This window comes from Ursus americanus, chromosome 5 (assembly GCF_024610735.1).
Source record: "Ursus americanus isolate L20-20 chromosome 5, mUrsAme1.1.p, whole genome shotgun sequence".
NCBI classification, from domain to species: Eukaryota; Metazoa; Chordata; class Mammalia; order Carnivora; family Ursidae; genus Ursus; species Ursus americanus.
The window spans coordinates 53,386,372-53,406,202 of NC_142131.1; the positions used below are offsets into that span (position 1 = coordinate 53,386,372).

Genomic DNA, 19,831 nt, shown 5'->3' on the forward strand with positions numbered 1-19,831 from the left:
TAGGAGACAGTGCTAGTGACCACAAATAGACTCGCTACCTGATGTCCAAGTACAGGTTCACTGGAAATTGCTGCACGTTAGTTAAGTTTTTAAAATCTTTCTACACATAATAAAAAAAATATATTATGAACGATACATCTCATATACACAATAATGACAAAACACCTACTCAATCAAAGCAAACAGATGCAGAAAAATATTATGGGAGATTTCCTTTTTCTTTCTTTCTCTTTTTCCTTTTACTATTTGGATAACTTTGGTTCCAACCGTAAAAATCACAACTTAGCAAATTTCATTTAAATGCCTTTTTTAATAATTTCTTCATGTTCACAGAAGTTTCACTGACCATTTTTATGTTTAAGGTCCAGATGCAATGCATATTGTATAAAAGAGAGCACTTATTGTTTACCTTGCATGAATTAAACCTACGTACCTTTAACTCTACAAACTTCTGCATAACATTTAGACAAAGCTCAGACACACAGCATGCCTAGCCCTCATATATATACACATCTCTAATCACAGGTATATAGGGTGTCAAATATACTATAATAACCTCCATGTAAGGTTTGAAATTTGGTAACAAAATGAGAAAAACTAAAAATATTATTTTACGTGTTCTAAAATATCTCTTTTTTGTGCTAAAGTCAAATGTTAGCTCAACATGAAAAGGACTTTTATATAATTCAGCAATATTATAATCTTGACCATTTTGCAAACACTTTTAATAATAATAGCTTAAACGTGTACAAAAGTTCTTGGTTAATTAGGGAAATAAACACTCAGTTCTTTATATTTTTTAATCAAGTAGGAAACACAGTTCATATAATGTTATTACTTTTTGTATTTTTTTTGTTTTTTGTTTTTAGCAGCTGCTTACTGTTTTATATGGTGGATAAAGTGGACAACATCCAGCGATGGGTGGCAAGTCAAGAAGAGAAACTGTCAGTTGGTGGAGGTTCTGTGGGTGGTGCTCCCTTGGAGTTAACAGTTATTTCTTTTTTTTTTTTTTTTTTTACTTTTTTACTTTTTATTTTCTCTCTTTCTTTACAGTATATTTTCTGTGTGTGTGGCTGTGTGTGTGTGTGTATGCATGTGTGTGTGGGTTTTTTCCATTCAGTTTGATCAATCTTCTTCCCCTTCTTCCTCACCCTGCAGCAACAGGGTGGCAGCGGCGGTCTCCTCCTGCTGCTGCTGCTGCTGCTGGTGGAGCTGCTCACAGGCAGCTCGCTTCTCCCTCTGCTTCTCTTGAATCTTCTTCATCTCCTCCGAGTACTTGCAGAAGGTGTGTCCAAACTTGGCCCACACCTTGTAGGGCACGGTGATGGAGTTGCGGTAGGTGGGCTTCACCTCGCTCACTCGCATAAACACGCCGTACTTGTTGGAGCCCACATCAAAGAAGAAGCGCTTGTTGTCCACAGTCAAGGAGGTGCCCTCGGGCAGCTCGGCCGGCTCCTCCTCCACTCCGTAGTCATCGATGAGCTTGGCCAGAGCGTCGCGGAACTCGATGAGCCCCTGTGCGGGCAGCGCAATGGTCTGGCCCTGCGTGGAGCCCAGGCCGGGCCCCCGGTTGACCGTCTGGCGGATGCGCAGGAAGCGGCCGCGCTGGTTCTCCTTGAGATCCATGTAGTACTTGCGGTTCTCGCGCACCAGGAACTCGCTCTTGAGCGCCCGGCGCGGCTCGTCCTGCGCCTGGGCCAGGTCGGGCGGCTGGCTGGGGCCCAGCTGCGCGTAGTGCTCGATGAAGTCGCCCAGGTAGTCGCGGAACTCCACGGCCACTGACATGGAGAGAGTGAGGCGGCTCTTGTTGCCGCCCGCGCCCACCTCAGCGATCTTCAGGAAGCGGCCCTTGGCGTTCTGCTTCACGTCCAGGTAGAAGCGCTTGTTCTGGATGTCCACCCGCTTGGAGGCCAGCTCCTGCGTCTCGTGCTGCAGCCCCCCCGGGGCCCCGCCGCCGCCGCCGCCACTGCCGCCGCCGCCCCCGCCGCCACCACCGCCCCCGCCGGAGCCTGAGCCCGAGCCTGGGTGCCCCAGGGAGCCGCCCGAGCCCAGCGCCGCACCACCCTGCTCGCTGCCGCTGTCTCGGTCCGCCATGATGCTGCGCTCCGCCGCCGCGCCGCCGCCGCCGCCTGCCGCTCCGCCCGCCGCCTCAGTCGCCTCAGCCGCCGCTGCTTTCCCTCCCCGGCTCCGCCTGCTGCCGCCGCAACCCCCACAGCCAGTCAGCCACTCTCGCGAGATCTGCGGGAGAGACGAGACCCGGTAACAGGGCACTGACTCCCCAGTACAGTAGCAGGGCGCCCTACTGTACGCGCCCACCCGCCCGCCGGCACGTGACATGCGCCCCCTCCCTGATGCCAGCCCCCTGCCCGCCCGCCCGCCAGGCGGCGCCCACCCGCCGGCCCTCACCCCACACCCCTGGCTGGGGGGGGAGGGAGGTTGTGGGACGCGCCGCGTCGCAGCTGCTGCCGCCACCACCACAGTGGCTGTCGCTGTTGGCCAGACCCTGAGCGGCTTCGGCCCAAGGAGTTGGGGGACCAGGGGTGAGAAGGGGACTGCCATACTAAGCACAGGGAGGAGGCCTGAGCTCTGCTTTCCAGTGACCCCAAAGAGAGGATGTAGGGAGAAGGGCCTGTGAAGCGCAACTGAGCCCGCTGCAGACAGGGGACACCGAGTCACGGCCACCCCCTTCCCTGTGGGCCCTAGCCAGACCCAAACCCATACCCAGACAGGCCCACCCACTGCCCGGCTGGGCTGTCTCCTACCGCAGAGACCTGGCCTCAGAGGCGGGCTAGGAACAGGAGAGGTGGTGCGGCGGTAACCCTTAGCTGCAGAAGGGGCTGCCTAGGATGAGGACGGGGCGCCGGCAGCAGTGGCGCGGAGCAGCAGACACCTAGCCCGTCCCTCCCCTCGCTCCCGCCGCTCCCCCTCCCCGCGCACGGCAGCGGCTCTGGCCTCAGATGATCCCGCTCCCCCCCTCCCCCCAACCGCAGCCCCGCACAGTCGGGCGGGCGGGCGGGCGGGCGGGCGGGCGCACTCACCGGCGGGGGGGAGCCGAGCAGAGGACGGCAGCCGCACCAGGGCCGGGGTGCCCGCAGTGCCTGTTCCCGTTGGCTCTGCCCTTCCCCCCAAGCAACAATCAAAAGGAAACCCCACACTCACCCAAAAACCATCAACCAGCCTCCTTTGGGACCACAACTGCCCGCCTGCCTCCCCCTCCTCCTTCCGAGATTTGGGGAAGGGGGGCACCCTGCTCAAGGCTGAGCCCAACCTCGGTTGCCGGCCAGCTCTGCGGATGAACCAGGCCCTGCTGAGCCTTCAGCCCCCAACCCACTCTTCTTCCCCTCTGGAAGGACCCAGAATGGAGGAGAAAACCAAGCAAGATTTAGGAAATTCACGAGCTAAAAATGCCAGGAATTTCCTGGGAAACGCAGTTCCTTACGGGTTTCATTAACGCAGGTTCATTCGCTCCTTTTACCCCTCCTCCCAGAAACTCTTAAGTATCAAGGAGAGCCCCCACCTCTCAAAAAGTAAAACATTAAGTGATTAATGGTTTTTAGGTGACAGCTACGTTACCAGCCACGAATTAACCAATGAATCTTTGGACAGTGACAGCTAAAGGGGGTGTCTGGTCTCGGAAAGGGGCTCGGAAATTAGTGAATGCTATCCTCCTAGATCTAAGGCATAATCTGGGGCCTGTTTTCTTTCTCCTAGATATACAGCAAATGCTCATACTCCCTCCCTGCAGTCTGTAGTTCTAACAGTTGAGGGAAAGCTAAGGCCTATCTCCAGGGGAACCCCTGCCAATCCCCGTACATTCTCCCTATTACCTTCTGCACCGGGCTCAGGGGATACAGACCTCACAGCTTTACTCCTGGCTTTCTCAAGCATCGATTGCTGCCTCCATCCTTAGAAGAGTGTGTTTGTCCCATCTGTGAGCTCCATTCCCACTGAACATCCCTCAACCCCCAAAGTTAAGGAATCTTGCCTCCCTCATTCAGCCCCAGAGACGGCTGAATACATAGTTGTGCAAGCTTCCTGGAAAAGAAAGGGGTAGATCAAGTAATGATCAAGAAACACAGACCAGTCTAGGACATAAGCCTTGTCAATGCCTGAGCCCTCAAAGTCCCCTAATATATCCTTTCATCACCTAGGCAAACCTGCCTGCTAAGTATTCACAGCTTCCTTTTTCTCTTAGCAAGGTCTCCGTTCTACCCAGCATTAGCTCCTTTGGCTCTGGGTTGATGTTTGCTACTTCCCGCTAAAGAGCAAGAAACAGGGAAAAGCACGATGGCTACCAAAGAGCAAACTGGAGTAGTCCTGTGGGAACCAGCTCCAGAACCACCCACCTGTCCAGTGGTCCCTGAAATGGTTCCCTGAAGGGGAGGCCCATTCTGAGAGACAAAAATCCAGACTTTGGGCCCCATAAAGAACTTCTCCTTAGTTGGGGGGGGGGCATCCTCCAGTATCGTGAAGTAACCCTGTTGGTGCTGATTTTTCTATACTCCCTCCCTGTCCCCAAGTCCGCAGGGAAGGGGAGAGAAGAACTTTGGCGAACTTCCGACTGCGCAAAATTTCAAGTGAGAAAAAGCAGTGGCTCCTGCAGGCTCACACAGTAGCGATCAGGACCCTGGATAGACCCTGGCCCCAAACTGGGGCGGAAAGGCTGAGTGGCAGGGTCTCCACGCAGAGCAGGGCGGGGTATTACGCTCCCAGCTGTAAAATGAGGCTAAGATCTGTTTAAGATCTAGAAGAGCCGCTGCTCTTCTTCTGGGGTTTACCTTGCGCAGAACCAAGCCCTTGCCCCTTCCAGAGAGCTCATAGCAGCAAGAAGCCCAATGGGATTGCGATGAAGGGGCACGCGCCTGCCAGTCCCTGCCATTCTTCCACACTAATGACTGCTTCCTCCAGGAGAGAAAACTAGGGTTTAAAACTGCCCATCTTCTTGGACCAACTTTAGAGTCTAAATTTCTTGCCCTCTGTCCCAAACATTTACATCCAGGGGTTCTGAAGCGGTTTGAGTTTGGGAACACCCCGATTTTCTGAGAAAGTGTCACCAGAAACTGAGTTCTTAGTTCCCCAGCGGAGAGGCAACTGATGAAGTTTCTAGACAAAACACAAGTTAAATATCATCTGCATGCTTACACTGGGAATTTTAAGCCCAAATCAGCAAACGATTGAGACCTGGATCTCTCCACATAAATATGCACTTACTTATGTTATACTATTTGTTATATATGTATACAATTTCTGTCATTATATACCAGTTTCTTCCCTATTTTACAAATGTATCTAAAAGATAAACAAAGTTAACAATGGCTTTTCCAAAATAATTCAATGATAAATTGGATAGTTAGTACATTTTCACTACTCAAAAAGTTAATTTCAGGATAAGCCTGTATGTGGGGCTTTGGTCAGACTAGGGAAGGCATGGTGGTGAAAGGCGGCTTTCCTTAGGCTACAGAATACAGTAGCCTTAAAAGGCAGTCTGGGAAGAATGAATATTGACTCAGAGTAAAGTCTTAAAAAGTTTAGAACCTTAAAAAGAATTTCAAAGTTAGATTTGCATCCTAACATTGAAACTCCATTAGAAAATTTGTAGATTTGAAAAGACTTCCAGGCATTTGCTAATTACCTAAATAATATACTTAGTAAATGAAAAGTCAGTTCTAGTGTCTAGCTTTTTGAATTTGTTATTTTGAAACAAACAGTTGTAAAATTAAACTGATGATTTCAATACAATGTAGGGAATGCAAAGGGGAAACGAAATATATTAATATGCAGCAAAATATAGGTGTTAACTAAAAATCATCAAAAAATATTCCCTTTCTACTCAAAGTTTGCTTACTTTAAAAAATCTGGTAAATATCTTTAGATTTCTTGTGCTCTTTTATTAATACTACACACACATTTTGAAGAGAACAGAGATTGCTTTATTTTTAATCCCACTATCTCTATGTCGTTAACAAACTCTTACCAACAAAAAATTGTTCACAAGTGAAACAAACATTAGGCAGAACAAGAAGGAAAAAAACCTTTCTTCCTCAGCCTGAAACTACAGGGGATTCTAAAATAATCTAATTCAGCTTTAGTCTTTAAAAGTAAAAATTAATACACACATGTTTTTAAAATAAACTTGGAGGGAGGGAATCTACCTCTGGGTAATGAACCCTTTTGATTATGGAGTTTCCAACAGAAACAATATGCTGATTAATATCACAGATTTCCAAAATAAAAAAGCAAGAACATTAGAAATTGTGTTTTCAAGCGCTACTTAGGTTAAATGCCTGTCTTAAACTAGACAATTATCTTCAATACCCAAATCATTAAAACTAACTGGAATGTTGCATTGCAAGTGTTCGGAGTAGAGGAATTATCCATTTCTTTTCAGGGCTATCTACCAGGAAAATGAAGCGTAAAGTAAAACGTTTAACAACAACAAAGACTAATAGTAATAGTATTTCATCAATCATTTTTTAAAAAAGCATATCGTCCTTCTATAGTTCATCTAATCTTTAAAATTATGCCTCTCCAATGCTATTTTAATGTTTAAAGATATGAATTAAACATTCAAAATCTGAAGAGAACAATCCATGTGATAGAATCCTCGCACTTCACAAAATGTTTTCATTTTAACCATTTGCAAAAGAGTTAAATAAACGTAGCACACATTCTAAATTCGATAAAAGATTCCGAGAACCCGACATTTTATGTACCCAAAAGGCCCAAACAGAACCGATGCAAATGTCAATAGCTCACTCTCTTCCGGCTGATACTTAAAAGGTTTTACTAGTACCCAAAGGAATGAAATCAGCAACTCTCCACACTCTAGTCAACACTCCAATTTTCAAAGCCGCAATTCGCAAACGTCAATTTGGGCTGGAAGCAGTGGGGGTCTTGAAGTAATAAAAAAAATTCCTTTTCTCCCCTGACAGTCTACCAAAGGATGTCAAACCAAATTCCGTCTACTGTAAAGCACTGGGACCTCCCTTCCAAGGACACGGGACACAAGCATAGACACCGCTGCCAAAAAGCTCTCCAAAAGCACCTGGCCCGACAGAACGAATTAGAACCCTTAAGAGGGTCCCTCACAGACAGCAGAAATGAAGGTGGCATTAATTCAGAGGTAGACAGCAACGAGCCAAAGAAAGTTGCCCTAGCCGGACTTGGGCCTTTCTCTACACAAGTTCAGAATCAAGGCAGATATATTTGTGGGGGTCTCTTCTACAGACATCTCAGCCGCCTCCGGAGCCCACTGTCGCTCAAAGACAAGACCCTCCAGCTTCGCATCCGTTCCTTTTGCCCCCGAACAAAGGCAGAGGAGACTGCTGAGCTGACCTAGCTCCGTGGGGCAGCAAAAATGCCTTGTTCGGGCCACCCATCCTTGGGCCTGCCTTCATCTGCGATGTCAGCACCAATGTATTATTTTTTATTTTTACAACGCATCCTGGGCGGGTGTATGCATTGCGGGGGTGGGGGTTGAACAGAGAAGAGGAGGGGTTGGTAGTGAAGCCTAGAACCCTCCTTCCTCTCTCCTCCTGCCAGGGTTGCTGTGCAGGGAGTGTCGGCCTCGTTTGGCGCACTGTCCCAGGGCCGGGGCGAAGGTGGCCAGGGGAAATGGGGCTTAGGGATCGCTAAGCAAACGGCACCATTGGTGGTCTACAAGCATCTGCGGAGGTAGGATTGCCTTTTTTTTTCTTTTAAGGGGCGTGTGATTTTGTTCTTTTTTTGGAGGTGGGAGTTCGTTCGTTCGTGCGCTACGGGGGTGGGGGGGGGATGTTGCTGCACTGCCAGAGTCCCCGAAGGGAGGGTGCGAGGATGTCTACAATGGTACAATAATCATTCCTGGGGCATAAGAGGGCAATTAGAGGGGACGGGGTGGGCGGCACCTCGAGTTGTGGCAGTGGCAGCAGAAAAGGTCGCGAGGGGCTTACCCGGGCGGGCGGGCGCTGTCCTGCCGCAGGTGAGGGAGGGCGCGGGCTGGAGGGAGGGAGGGCGCGCGCTAGGCAGGCGCTAGGCTGGCGCGAGGAAAGGGGGAGGGGAGGAGGGGGAGGAGGGCGCGCGCGCGCACACCTGTCCTGGACAGCGGCGCGAGCCGAGCGGCGCCTCACTCGGGCTCTGCCGGCTGAGGAGGAAGGAGGGCGGGCTGGCAGGCGGGGGCGGGACGCCGAGGGGAGGAGGAGGAGGCGGCTCGGATGGCTGGCTCGGCTCTCGCTCGTTCTCCCTCCCGCGGGCAAGTCCGGCTCACACCCTGCTTCTCCCGCTCACTCACAGCCCCCTTGGCTCTCCCTCCTCCTCCTCCTTCCCCTGCGGGATCCGCTCGCCGCCGCCGCAGACGGCAAGTCGTGGCAGCCAGACGTCGGCGCGTAACCCGGCGCTCCGTGCGTGACTCCGAGCGACGTCAGCGCGCGCTCCGCGTTACCCACCATCTCTCCCCCATCCTCCCCCCGTGGCTCGCGCCCTCCGCCCTCGCGTCCCTCCGTTTCAGTTGCCGCGGCGGCGGGCGCGGAGCGCGCTCCCTCCGCCCCCCTCTTGCGCGTGCGCGCGCCTTCTCCGCCGTTGGCGCGTCAACAGCCCACGGCCCAGGCCTTGAGGCGCGTCTGAGGAGGGGGCTGCCTGTGGCCTCTTTGCCCGCACTTCCTCCACTCACCGCCCGTGGCGCCCCTAGGAGGACTTACCCTCGTTGGGCTTTGAAGGCTGGAGCTAGGCTCAGGCGGGGCTAGAGTCCCGTAGGGCCTGCATCAGCTCCAACTTAGGGCCCTAAGCGTCGTTACCGGTGCAGCTACCACCCTGTCACCCTCTCTCCCCCCGCCCTCGTTCCGCCCTCAAGTCTCAGGAGGCGATAGGGCTTTCATCTCCCGGGAGGGTCTCACCTTGGCCTTCAGACGCCCGCCGAGAGGGCTAGAAGGGCAAAATTAGCATAAAGAAGAAAGAGGCGAGACCGCGTTCAGGCTTTAGCCCCTGGAATCCTTGACAGGAAGCGTGGGGCTGCTGCCCAGCCTCCCACGCAGTGTAGGTGAAACTGGGCCCCTTTGAGGGACTGTGACTAAGGACAAAACCCTGATAAATATTATTTATGCGTCCTTGGGCTGAGAGGGAGAAAGTTAAGAGACGAGTTCATTTTCATAAATTGCTACGCAAGGACGAAATGCAGAACTATAAAATAGCCTTTTAAGAATTTTCTTGAAATCCAAGTTTGACAAGATTTTTGGTGCATGGTAACTTTTTTCCTCACTTTGTATGCTGTCACATCTCCACCCTGTAACATTGCGTACCTAGAAGATGGATCCATTAAAAATTATCAGCTGCAAATAAATAGAAAGCTGCCTTGCCATCTTTATCATTATTTAAATAGGTCTCAGAGAAGTCAATCTGTAGCTTAGGAAAATTTAGTCACTGTCCTAACTTATTTAACTGAGTATATTTTAATTTGAAGTTACCTTGCAATGCACAGTAAAATACCCTTTTAATAGGCTACATTAGACTTTTAAACTCATTTATTATAGGACCAGACCTTTTTTTTTTTTAGGAAGCTTATCTAATTAAGCCTCTGAGGCAAGTAGGAGGGAGATGAAATTAACCCCATTTTATAGATGAGAAAATCAAGTTACAAAAATGTAAGTCAGTTGTTCAGAGTTGCAAGGAGTCTGTCACCGATAGAGGGAAACACCTTTGGTCTATTATTGCTTGCTTTATCCACTAAGCCAGAAATCCCTCAATTGTTTACTTCCGGGTATCTTTGGATGCCCCTCCCCCATGTATTATAGGCAGTGCCTAATGTCTGAGAGAAACAAATTTGGAAGGTATTCCTGGAGACCCCAAATCACAGAGGACTAAAGGGTTTGAGGTTGGAATTTTCTGCCATAGAAAACTACAGCTGAGCAATCAGTTATTGTGAAACAGTTCAGATTCCATACTAACAGCAAAATGTTTATTAATCCTTAGAGGTAAGAAAATTTTTGAGACAGGTTTAAGAATGATGGGTCATTTCTTTTGAATTGCTTCTTTATTCACCTCATCTTTAGGTGGCAGCACTACTATATAAGTATCTTAAAAAGTACAGTCTTCTGCAACTTGATATCCTAAAGAGTGTTTTGCCCTAAATGCATCCATCTCTATTGTGGAGATTAGAAATATGAAATCATCCCTGAGAATTAGAATATTTGGGTTCTAGAGGAAGAAAAACAGAAAGGCTTTCAAAAGAGAAGTTAATACATGGAGTTACTGAGAAAATATTTGAAAGTTTTTAAAAAGCTTTTTCTTTTTTTAGCTGTATGAGGAACAAGAAGCATCTTTACTCTAAACCTGATCTTGTATTGAACCAGCACAAAATAACCTTCCAAAACAAACCACACTTTTTCAATACTGCATATTAAGAATTTACAAGTTTAAACTTGCTAGTTGTATAGTTGCCAGTATTCTAACTACAATTTTATTTTATTTATTTTTAAAATAAGTTCTACGCCCAACATGGGACTTGAACTCATGATCCCAAAATTTAGAGTTGCATGCTCTACCGACTGAGCCAGCCACGTACCCCTAACTACAATTTTAAAATTGGGGTGCAGTTTTCTTCATTAAACTGCATCAAGCTTGTGAGGACCCTGAATAGCACCTTATTGTTCACCCTCATGGAAGAGAAGAACTCTATTGGCTCCTTTCTTCACCTCCTAAATTGTTCATATACAAACTAAACCACCATTACTCAAACTCAGAGAAGTGACAATACAAGCTAAAGCATATATAAATTGATAGCAACTTACAGATATTCTGTATCTTAATTTCTGCCACAGTGTTTGAGGGTAATAAATTGTGCTGTATGGGGGCTATTTGGATCAAGTATTCTCTAAGTAGAACTTTGTCATAATTAATTTTGTATATTTACAGTAATTCTCCTTGTACCCCTTTATCCAAGCAACCAAACAAAATTGAATTTACATGTATTTCAAAATAGACTGTGTTACATTTACAGTATAAACAAAACTACCAAAGAATGTAGAAGTATGACCATCAGGAGTGGGAAATCAAATTATTTCTGGGTAGAGGATGAAGTGTTAATAAAGTCTTTATTGATGGCAGCTTCCATCTTTCTCAGGTCAAACTTGGAGAAAGAGTCTCAAGCAAATTGGTAGAGCTCAAACTCAGCAGTATTATGTTAAGATTTTAAGCTCTCTGGTGCCAGCAAATCATGCAGCCTGGGGGCCTTTGCTCCAAACTTCTGCCAACTCCATTTTGGCAGTAAACTGTTCTGTTGAACAAAGTTTGCACGTGTTTGGGGTGTGAAGTGGTTCCTCAGGCATTTATCTGGTTTTATTCCAGTTTGGGGACTTGAAGACAAGAGTCAGAAGCATGAGACTTGTATAGTTCGTATGTGCCCTGACAGACTACGTTAGTGATCTTGAATTTCCACCTAAGCAAGGGCAGCTTTTATTTTGTTAGTGTAGGATTTATTGAAGTGGATCATTTAGTTTACTCCTTAAATGTTAACATGATATTGAACCAGTTCTCAAAAGCAGGTAAGCAGGACCCTCTCTGTTGAGGGTCCAGAGCTGTGGCAAATCACTTCTGATCCTCCTACCTACAATACCACCACATACCACTTGACAGCAAAGAGGCCAGTAATTATTTAAACTTGATCTCACTGTCATACGTAACTATGAGTCTCTGATCTTTTTTGGTATTGGTTGTCTGGTTTTATCTTTTTTACCTACTTTTTCCCATCCTGGAGTCGTTGGTTAACAACACTTGGCCCAGTTATATGTGCTAATTTGTGTTATTTCAGAGGGTCCCTCTTCTTGTGGGAAATATATACATTCTCAATTTCCATTGTTTTTTCAAATAATTCTAGTAGCAAATCCTTGCATAATCCGGGGTAACAGTTTGAAAGCCACTAATCTGCTATTGGAATATTTTCTTTTTTTCGTTTTCTTCTTCCTGGTTTAAGAGTAATGGAAAGAAAAAAGTGCAAAAGTAAAAGTTACAGATGTTGAAATGATACTATTTTAACCATGATCAATGGAATGTCAGTTTGTGAGATACAGTATGGTAACTTGAAAATGGTAATTATTTTTGACACTTTTGCCAAGAGTGTGGCCTGACTTCCTATTTGCACCTGTCCTAAGTCAAAACTGACCTATGGATGAGGTTAGAAAGGAAGAAGAAACCTGGGCCGTTCCAAAGACTGAATCTATCTGGACTGAAAGTACTCTTGAACATTGTTGCACATTTTATGGTGACCCCAAAACTCCTTTGTTTGCTTACTTTAAAATATAAATGTGTTGTAATTTTACTACCTGGAGCAAGACTAAATACAGGCATACGTAGGTGAGTGTGTACATACAACCAGGTTGCTCTGCCCTCTGAAGCTAATTTAGACCATTTTTATAACCAAATGCAGCAGCACTTTGCGATTAGATGATCAGTTGGTTTCTTTCAGTGGTGAGTGAAATATGTCAGGGGAAAAATCAAGATAATCCTCCATGGGAAAAACACAAAGTAAGTTCTTTAATGTTTTGTGCTCTATTTTTATCTTTAAGTATTTTTATTTTTATCTTTAATATACTTTTAGGTATACTTGTCTAAATCCTGAAAATTAAGTATTATACTTACTTTTATACTTTATTATTATTAAATAATTTTATACTTATCTTTAAGTTTACTCTAAGTATACTTTTTCTTCTTGTCTAAATACTGAAAATTAATTATTAAATGTAAATGTAAGTGTAATGATTAGTTTTTACTTCCTAGAGAGTAAATCAATATTTATTTGATATGTATAGAGAAGAAATGTTTTTATTTATTTTTAAAGTTTATTCTTTTTTAGTAATCTCTACACCCAACATGGGGCTCAAACTCATGACCCCAAGATCAAGAGTCACACGCTCTTCTGACTGAGCCAGCCAGACGCCCTGAGAAGAAATGTTCTTAAATTACTATTCTGGAATTCTATTTATATATATATATAACATAAATGTATTACAGCTGATGTTTAGATGGCATTTTATGTATTTATTTTGCCTTGAATTTCCTTTTGGAAAGTAATTTCAGGACTAATTCTTAGAACCCACCACTGTTTATGAATCAGGCTTATTTTCTTAAATCACTTATTGGACACTGTCTATCAACCACCTGTTTGTCAACCATTGTTCCAGGTGCTTGAACATAACCAAGTCCCTGTTCCCAATGAGTTTCCAGTCTAGTAAGACAGATAACAGACAAATATATAATATAATGCTGGATAGTGATAAGTGCTAAAAAGAAAATGAAGTAAAGGGGCAAGAGTTCACTGTGTGATTGTGTGTGTGTGTGCCTCCCACCTGATATTTTAAATAGAGTGATCAAGGAATCCTTCTTGAGGAAGTAACTTTTGAGCAGAAACCTGAAATAGTCAGTCATGAGAATATCTAGGGAGATGTTCTAGGCATCATGAAAAATTTATGCCACATAAAGTCTCCCAACTCTAATCCAGGTACCATCCCATGTGATAACTATGTATATGTCTTTTTCTTTCTTAAGAGAGAAAAACTCATCAAGTTTCCTGGGTACACATTAGGTTTTCAGAAATGTTTATCATTTAATATCATTATTGCTCTATACTTCCCATGTTTAGTATTCCATTATTTAATACAGTAAGATTTATGTTAGACAAAGCTTCACAATTCCTTATCTGCAATTCCAAATTCCAAAACATTTTTTTCTTAATTTTTTGGTGTAAAAAAATCTGATCTGAACTGACATGACTCTATTTAAAGTCTTCATTATTCCATTTGGTGTGACTATTGATGCATTTCATTATGGAAATATGTGTTTGATTAGAGGCCACTGTCCAGGACAATATAGGCTACATAAAATATAGATGGCATAATATGTTACCTCCTAAAATATATTTAAAAAATTAATTCAGAAACCTATCTGGCCCCAAGGATTTTGGATAAAGGATTGCATATCTACCAGATTTCTTCTTGATTCTCTGATTAAATATCACTATTGATATTAATCTTTAGATATCTTTTATTCAAAGTGTAATGTTTATATAGTGCTCTTATTATGTACCTGGCACTATGTAAACACTCTGTATATTAGCTCATAAAATCCTTACAACAGCCTTATAGTAAGTTTATTTTCCTCATTTTACAAATGAGAAAAATGAGGTGCAGACAGATTGAGGAAACTGCAAAAATCACACAGCTACTAAGTGACAGAGCTAAGAATTGAACCTAGACAATTTTCCTTCCTAGCTTGCATTCTTTGCCAATAAACTAACTCTCCCTCTCTCTATTCCTCTCTCCCTTCCCTCTGCTTTGGGGAAGTTTTAAATATCAGCCCTTTCCAAGAACATGGGTTTTTACTTATACTCTGAAATATCGGACATCAAAATTTTACATTTTCTTTACGAATACCCTTCAACAATTTTTTTCATTTTATTTTATTTGCTCCTGGTATAATTTCAGCCATTTCTATTCTCAACTGAGATCACAGATTTACTTGTCCTTATTCTCAGTCTGATAGGTTTTCATGTTAACCTTATCTTTCACCTTTTCTTCACTGAATATCCTTGCATAATTATGAGACACCTCCCTTATTATTATGGCCTTGTCAGATGTCAGATCACATTTAAAAATTTGCATCTCGTTTATTGAGAAGTACCACCTGCTAAATAAAGCTCTGTCACCGATTTGTAGGTTTTTTGCACTCAATGAATTACATAACTGCCTCAGATAACTGTATTCTAAGCATATTAAATTCACATTTTTGAATTGGAACTGGCTTGGTTTTCATTACTGTGTCCTCAGGTAAGAATTCTCCATAAGTAATTAGAAACCGAGATCATTTTTGTATTGATTCATTGACTGATTGCAAGATTGAGTATATTTTATGAAGTTGGGCAAAGACTATTATAACTGTATAACATAGGTAGGGTCAGTTTGAGTAAGTATATCATATTGAACTTTCTTTCCAAGCATCTATTCTTGCTTATCCTAGAAATCCATTGTGAGACATTAAACAAGTCACTTTAGTTGTTCTCTGTGGAAATTAATGTGTTGCCCTTGAATACAAAGATGAAAGATCCGACACACACTCAGTAAAGTATTATCTTTTGTGTAATGTTGATAGACTTGTTCTGAGCCAAACATAATTTCTCAGGAGTCACTCAACAGCTCATGTTTGCTAAATTTAGGGGTGCAGTTCATGGCCACCAGAGCTAAAAAGGAATTAAACCCATCAATTTTACCTCATTAGCATCCTGTTGAACCAATTGAGCCACAAGTCAGTTATTAAATTGCTGAGAAGGAAAAAAGAGACTAAATACATACCTATGTGCATTGAGATTGGTTATAAAGTACATCGGTTTATTCTATGGAAAATCGAGGGCTTTGCTAAGGATTACCTTTCTGCCTCTATCTCCTGAGAGATAACGATGACATTTTCTCCTGAGACCATGTTTGGGAGACACAGCTTTTCTCCAACTAGTTCCTCTGCAATATTCTACATTGATAGTATACAAAACCTTTGAGGCATGCCATTAATATTTACCAAAGTGTAACAATGTCTTAGGGGTAAAAATTTCGTATATATAATTCACCTCAAGTGAATATAAACACACTTCAATGAATTCAAGTGATGAATAACTGTTTTAGCTCTTCTGCTTTTCCTAACCTTTAGTTAGGAGATCCCTCTATTCAATGTGGCAGTCAAGAACGTGGTCGGGGTAATCCAATCTTTCGGATTCAAAACTCTGCGTTCCAATTCCTAACTATGTGATTTTGGGCAAATTACTTCATTTCTATAGGTCTCTTTCCTCGTTTATCAAATAAGGATGCTAATGCCAGCAGCCACATAGGTATATTATGAGGATTAAATTAGTTAATTCATAAAAAGCATTTACAAGAGGATGGGGCACATAATAAGTGCTCAATAAATGTGAACTCCCACCCCCTGTGGCACTAACTTTTCTTGCCCTCTCTCAAGAACCAAGCCAAGTTCTTTCTTTTCTTCAGATTTCAAGTTCACAGGTCTTGGCCTAAGATTAAAACTATCCTCTTCCTGAGGTGCTTAGTTGGCTCAGTTGGTTAAGCAGCTGCCTCTGGCTCAGGTCATGATCCCAGGGTCCTGGGATTGAGCCCCACAGGGCTACTTGCCCAACAAGGAGTCTGCTTCTCCCTCTGCCCCTCCCCGCTACTTATGTTTTCTCTCAAAATAAATAAAATCTTTTAAAAAAATACCCCAAAACTGTCCTCTTCTTCACCACTAGATTCATCAACTGCATTGTTCTTAAAAACCTTCAAGAAAACTCTCCTTTTCTTGGTTTTAGACCATTATACTTGCTTTCTCTATCTGAGAAGGGCTTTTGTGGCTTCTCTAGGTAGTATGTCTTTCACATACACATTGAAAGGTTTTTTCCTCATTACTACAATATTGGTTCCTTGAGAGTACGGACTGTGTCTCAAATACTCTATTACTCCGGTCCTTTCCCCTTCCCTGCTGCATAGTTTACTCTATAGAAAAGTTAGTTGAATAAATAAATCAATTCATTTAGCCTTTGTATTTTTTTCCTATTTTATCCTGGGTGTTCTATTCTGAACCTTCAGTTTTCCTGAAAGTTCTCTTGCTCCTTTTATCTCTGGAAATTTTAAGTTCACCTGGTGATGCTGAGATTCCATCCTGGATCATCACAGTTTTCTGACTGACAGGTAAGAGGTTCATTTGGCCACACAATCCATGTGTTAGAATGAAAATTCCCATTTAATTCACCTAGATTTAATTTCACTTATAATCTTGTGGCTCTAGCTAAGCTGATTATTCTCTTAAAAATCTATCAGTATCTTTGAGAGAGGGGTTCTATTTTGCAGAACTCTTTGTCTCATTACTTATTTGAAGTTAGGGCTATACTACTTTCAGTTTCTTTACATGCAGAATAAGCATCAGCTCCGGGCGCCTGGTTGGCTCAGTTGCTGGAGCATGTAACTCTTGATCTCCGGGTTGTGAGTTCGAGTTCCACATTGGGTGTAGAGATTACTTTTTAAAAAATTTAAAAATCTTGAAGAAGCAGCAGCAGCAACAGCTCTCTCTCACTTGGAGTAAGTCAGAATGAACTAGATCAATCTCAAAACATTTTTCCTTTTAATACATACGAAGGACCTATGTAACACATGTATTAGCTATAAGTCTTGGTAATATCATTAACTACCCAATCAAGATCTAGAATCTTTCCCCTGTAACTTGTATCTACCTCTGCCTGGGCTCCCCTCTTATCTCTTCCCCCATCCTCAAGGGTACCCAGTATCCTGAATTTTATGCTTATCTTTCCATTGCTGTTTTCTTTTTAAAATTTAGTTTTATGACAAATGTATCTATGCTAAAACAACATGTTGTTTGATCTATATGTTTTTGAGCTTTAGAAAAATGCTGCAAGAATGGGAGAAGATATTTGCAAATGTCTTATTAGATAAAGGGCTAGTATTCAAAATCTATAAAGAACTTACCAAACTCAACACCCAAAGAACAAATAATCTAATCAAGAAATGGGCAGAAAACATGAACAGATATTTCTCTAAAGAAGACATACAAATGGCCAACAGACACATGAAAAATGCTCCACATCACTCAGCATCAGGGATATACAAATCAAAACTGCAATGAGATACCACCTCACACCGGTCAGAATGGCTAAAGTTAACAAGTCAGGAAACAACAGATGTTGGCGAGGATGCAGAGAAAGGGGAACCCTCTTGCACTGTTGGTGGGAATGCAAGCTGGTGCAGCCACTCTGGAAAACGGTATGGAGGTTCCTCGAAAAGTTGAAAATAGAGCTACCCTACGACCCAACAATTGCACTACTAGGGATTTACCCCAAAGATAGAAATGTAGTGATTCGAAGGGGCACCCGCACCCCAATGTTTGTAGCAGCAATGTCCACAATAGCCAAACTATGGAAAGAGCCCAGATGTCCATTAACAGATGAATGGATAAAGAAGATTATATATATATATATATATATATACACACATATACACACAATGGAATGATGATATATATATATAAATATATATAATGGAATGAATATATATTTATAAATATATATAATGGAATGAATATATATATACATATATATATAATGGAATATTACTCAGCTATCAAAAAATGAAATCTTGCCATTTACAATGACGTGGATGGGACTAGAGGGTATTATGCTAAGTGAAATAAGTCAATCAGAGAATGACAATTATCATGTGATTTCACCTGTATGTGGAATTTAAGAAACAAAACAGAGGAGCATAGGGGAAGGGAGGGAAAAATAAAACAAGATGAAACCAGAGAGGGAGACAAACCATAAGGGACTCTTAATCGTAGAAAACAAACTGAGGGTTGCTGAGGGTCGGGGAGATGGAGTAACTGGGTGATGGATACTAAGGACAGTACATGATGTAATGAGCACTGGGTGTATTATAAGACTGATGAATTACTGACCTCTACCTCTGAAGCTAATAATGCACTGTTAACTAATTGAAGTTAAATAAATAAAAAGAAAGAAAAATGCTGCCATCCAATATATAGTTTTCTGGGATTTGCCCTTTTTACTCAATACTATGTTGCCCAGATTCATTCATGTTGTTGTGTATAATGACTTCTTGATTTTCAGTACCATATATCATTCTGTTGTATGAATATATTGTAATTTACTCTCCTATTAATAAACAGTTGTGTTGTTTCTAGCCTTTTAAAAAATTATAAACACCATTGCTATAAAAATTCTTATGTATGCCTTCTGGTAACACATGCAAAATATTTTTCTTGGTTGTATACCTAGGAGTAGGACTGCTGGGTTGTGGAGTATACAAATATTCAACTTTGTTAGGTAATTAATGCCAAATGGTTTTCAATTCTCTGACAGTTTACAAGAATTCTACTTACTGTCAATATTTGGTATTATTACATGTAACTTTTGCCAATCTAGTGGGGGTAAAATGTTATATATATGCTTTTTATAGGATGGAAGAAGAAGTCATCTCTACTTAAAGCTTTTTAAATTCCCTCTTCCTTTCTATATGAGGAGCTTGGAGCCTCATTTGACATTACTGTGCCTGGGAGTTCCTTTGAGAGAAAGCATCTATTTGTGAGATAGTTTCTGCTAATGGTATAGAAACTGAAATGGGATGGAGGCTGTAACTGGGTAGTTTGCATGTTGCTTTTGAGTTGGTCTTGCACATACACAAACTAAAATTTCTCGTTAATGCTCTACAGAAATGGAAATTACATTCTTTACTATTGGCCCATCACAGACTAATCCGAGTGCGTTTACACCTATCTGCAAAACTATTTTAAATAAAAGCTTTCTTCAATCTGTTGATCTGGAATATTTCCACGGAATCAAGTTTAGTAAAGATATCTTTGTGTATTTCTTTGTATTTTAATTGTACCAAGGAGACCCAACTTACCTTCTTTTGATGTGGTTACATTTACATAATGTAACACAAATTAATCTCTCAAAGGAGTTTTAAAACTACAAATGATCATCTTACTACTGTTACCCACCGAACTGACCTCCACATGTCAGCCAGGGAAATAAGTCCAAACAGATGGTGTTGCAACACTGTGCCCTAAAATGTGCTTTTTTTTTTTAATTGAAAAAGTCATCTTGTATATAAACAGTTTCCATCAATAACTAAAAACATATGGAGATGAAAAAAGAGAATTCAAGGCAAATGGCAATATATGTGTATTTTAAAGAAGAACTTTTATAGCTCCTAGTGTTTATTATCTTTAAAAACAAATACCAGTTTTGTCATTTGTCTATTTTTTTTCCTTGCCTTTGAGTGAAAGATTTTTGAAGGAA

At 42.6% G+C, this 19,831-nt stretch overlaps 2 protein-coding genes and 1 long non-coding RNA gene across 3 annotated transcripts in view; 1 reads left to right on the plus strand and 2 right to left on the minus strand.

Moving 5' to 3' along the window:
• Positions 1-991: 991 nt before the first annotated feature.
• Positions 992-2,094, minus strand: PURA (purine rich element binding protein A). The gene has a single exon (XM_087862215.1). It carries the CDS (start codon positions 2,092-2,094, stop codon positions 1,126-1,128), a length of 969 nt encoding a protein of 322 aa, XP_087718341.1. The 3' UTR covers positions 992-1,125.
• Positions 2,095-2,234: 140 nt separating this feature from the next.
• LOC148110107 (uncharacterized) lies at positions 2,235-18,023 on the plus strand. Its single transcript, XM_087862217.1, has 3 exons — positions 2,235-2,540; positions 6,933-7,263; positions 12,819-18,023. Exons 1-3 carry the CDS (start codon positions 2,336-2,338, stop codon positions 12,889-12,891), a joined length of 609 nt encoding a protein of 202 aa, XP_087718343.1. The 5' UTR covers positions 2,235-2,335; the 3' UTR covers positions 12,892-18,023.
• The window catches only part of LOC148110108 (uncharacterized), a 40,444-nt gene continuing 30,267 nt past the window's right edge, over positions 9,655-19,831 (minus strand). The window contains exon 3 of the long non-coding RNA XR_015724554.1: positions 9,655-11,931. This is a non-coding gene — a long non-coding RNA (uncharacterized LOC148110108). The remainder of the gene's footprint in view (positions 11,932-19,831) is intronic.

Coding starts and splice junctions, on each gene's coding strand:
- PURA (XM_087862215.1), bottom strand. CDS start 2,094: ATGGCGGACCGAGACAGCGGCAGCGAGCAGGGTGGTGCGGCGCTGGGC.
- LOC148110107 (XM_087862217.1), top strand. CDS start 2,336: ATGCGCCCCCTCCCTGATGCCAGCCCCCTGCCCGCCCGCCCGCCAGGC. Junction 2,541..6,932: donor AAGGAGTTGGGGGACCAGGG/GTGAGAAGGGGA, acceptor CTCCCCTGACAG/TCTACCAAAGGATGTCAAAC. Junction 7,264..12,818: donor CGGAGCCCACTGTCGCTCAA/AGACAAGACCCT, acceptor TTATTCTTTTTT/AGTAATCTCTACACCCAACA.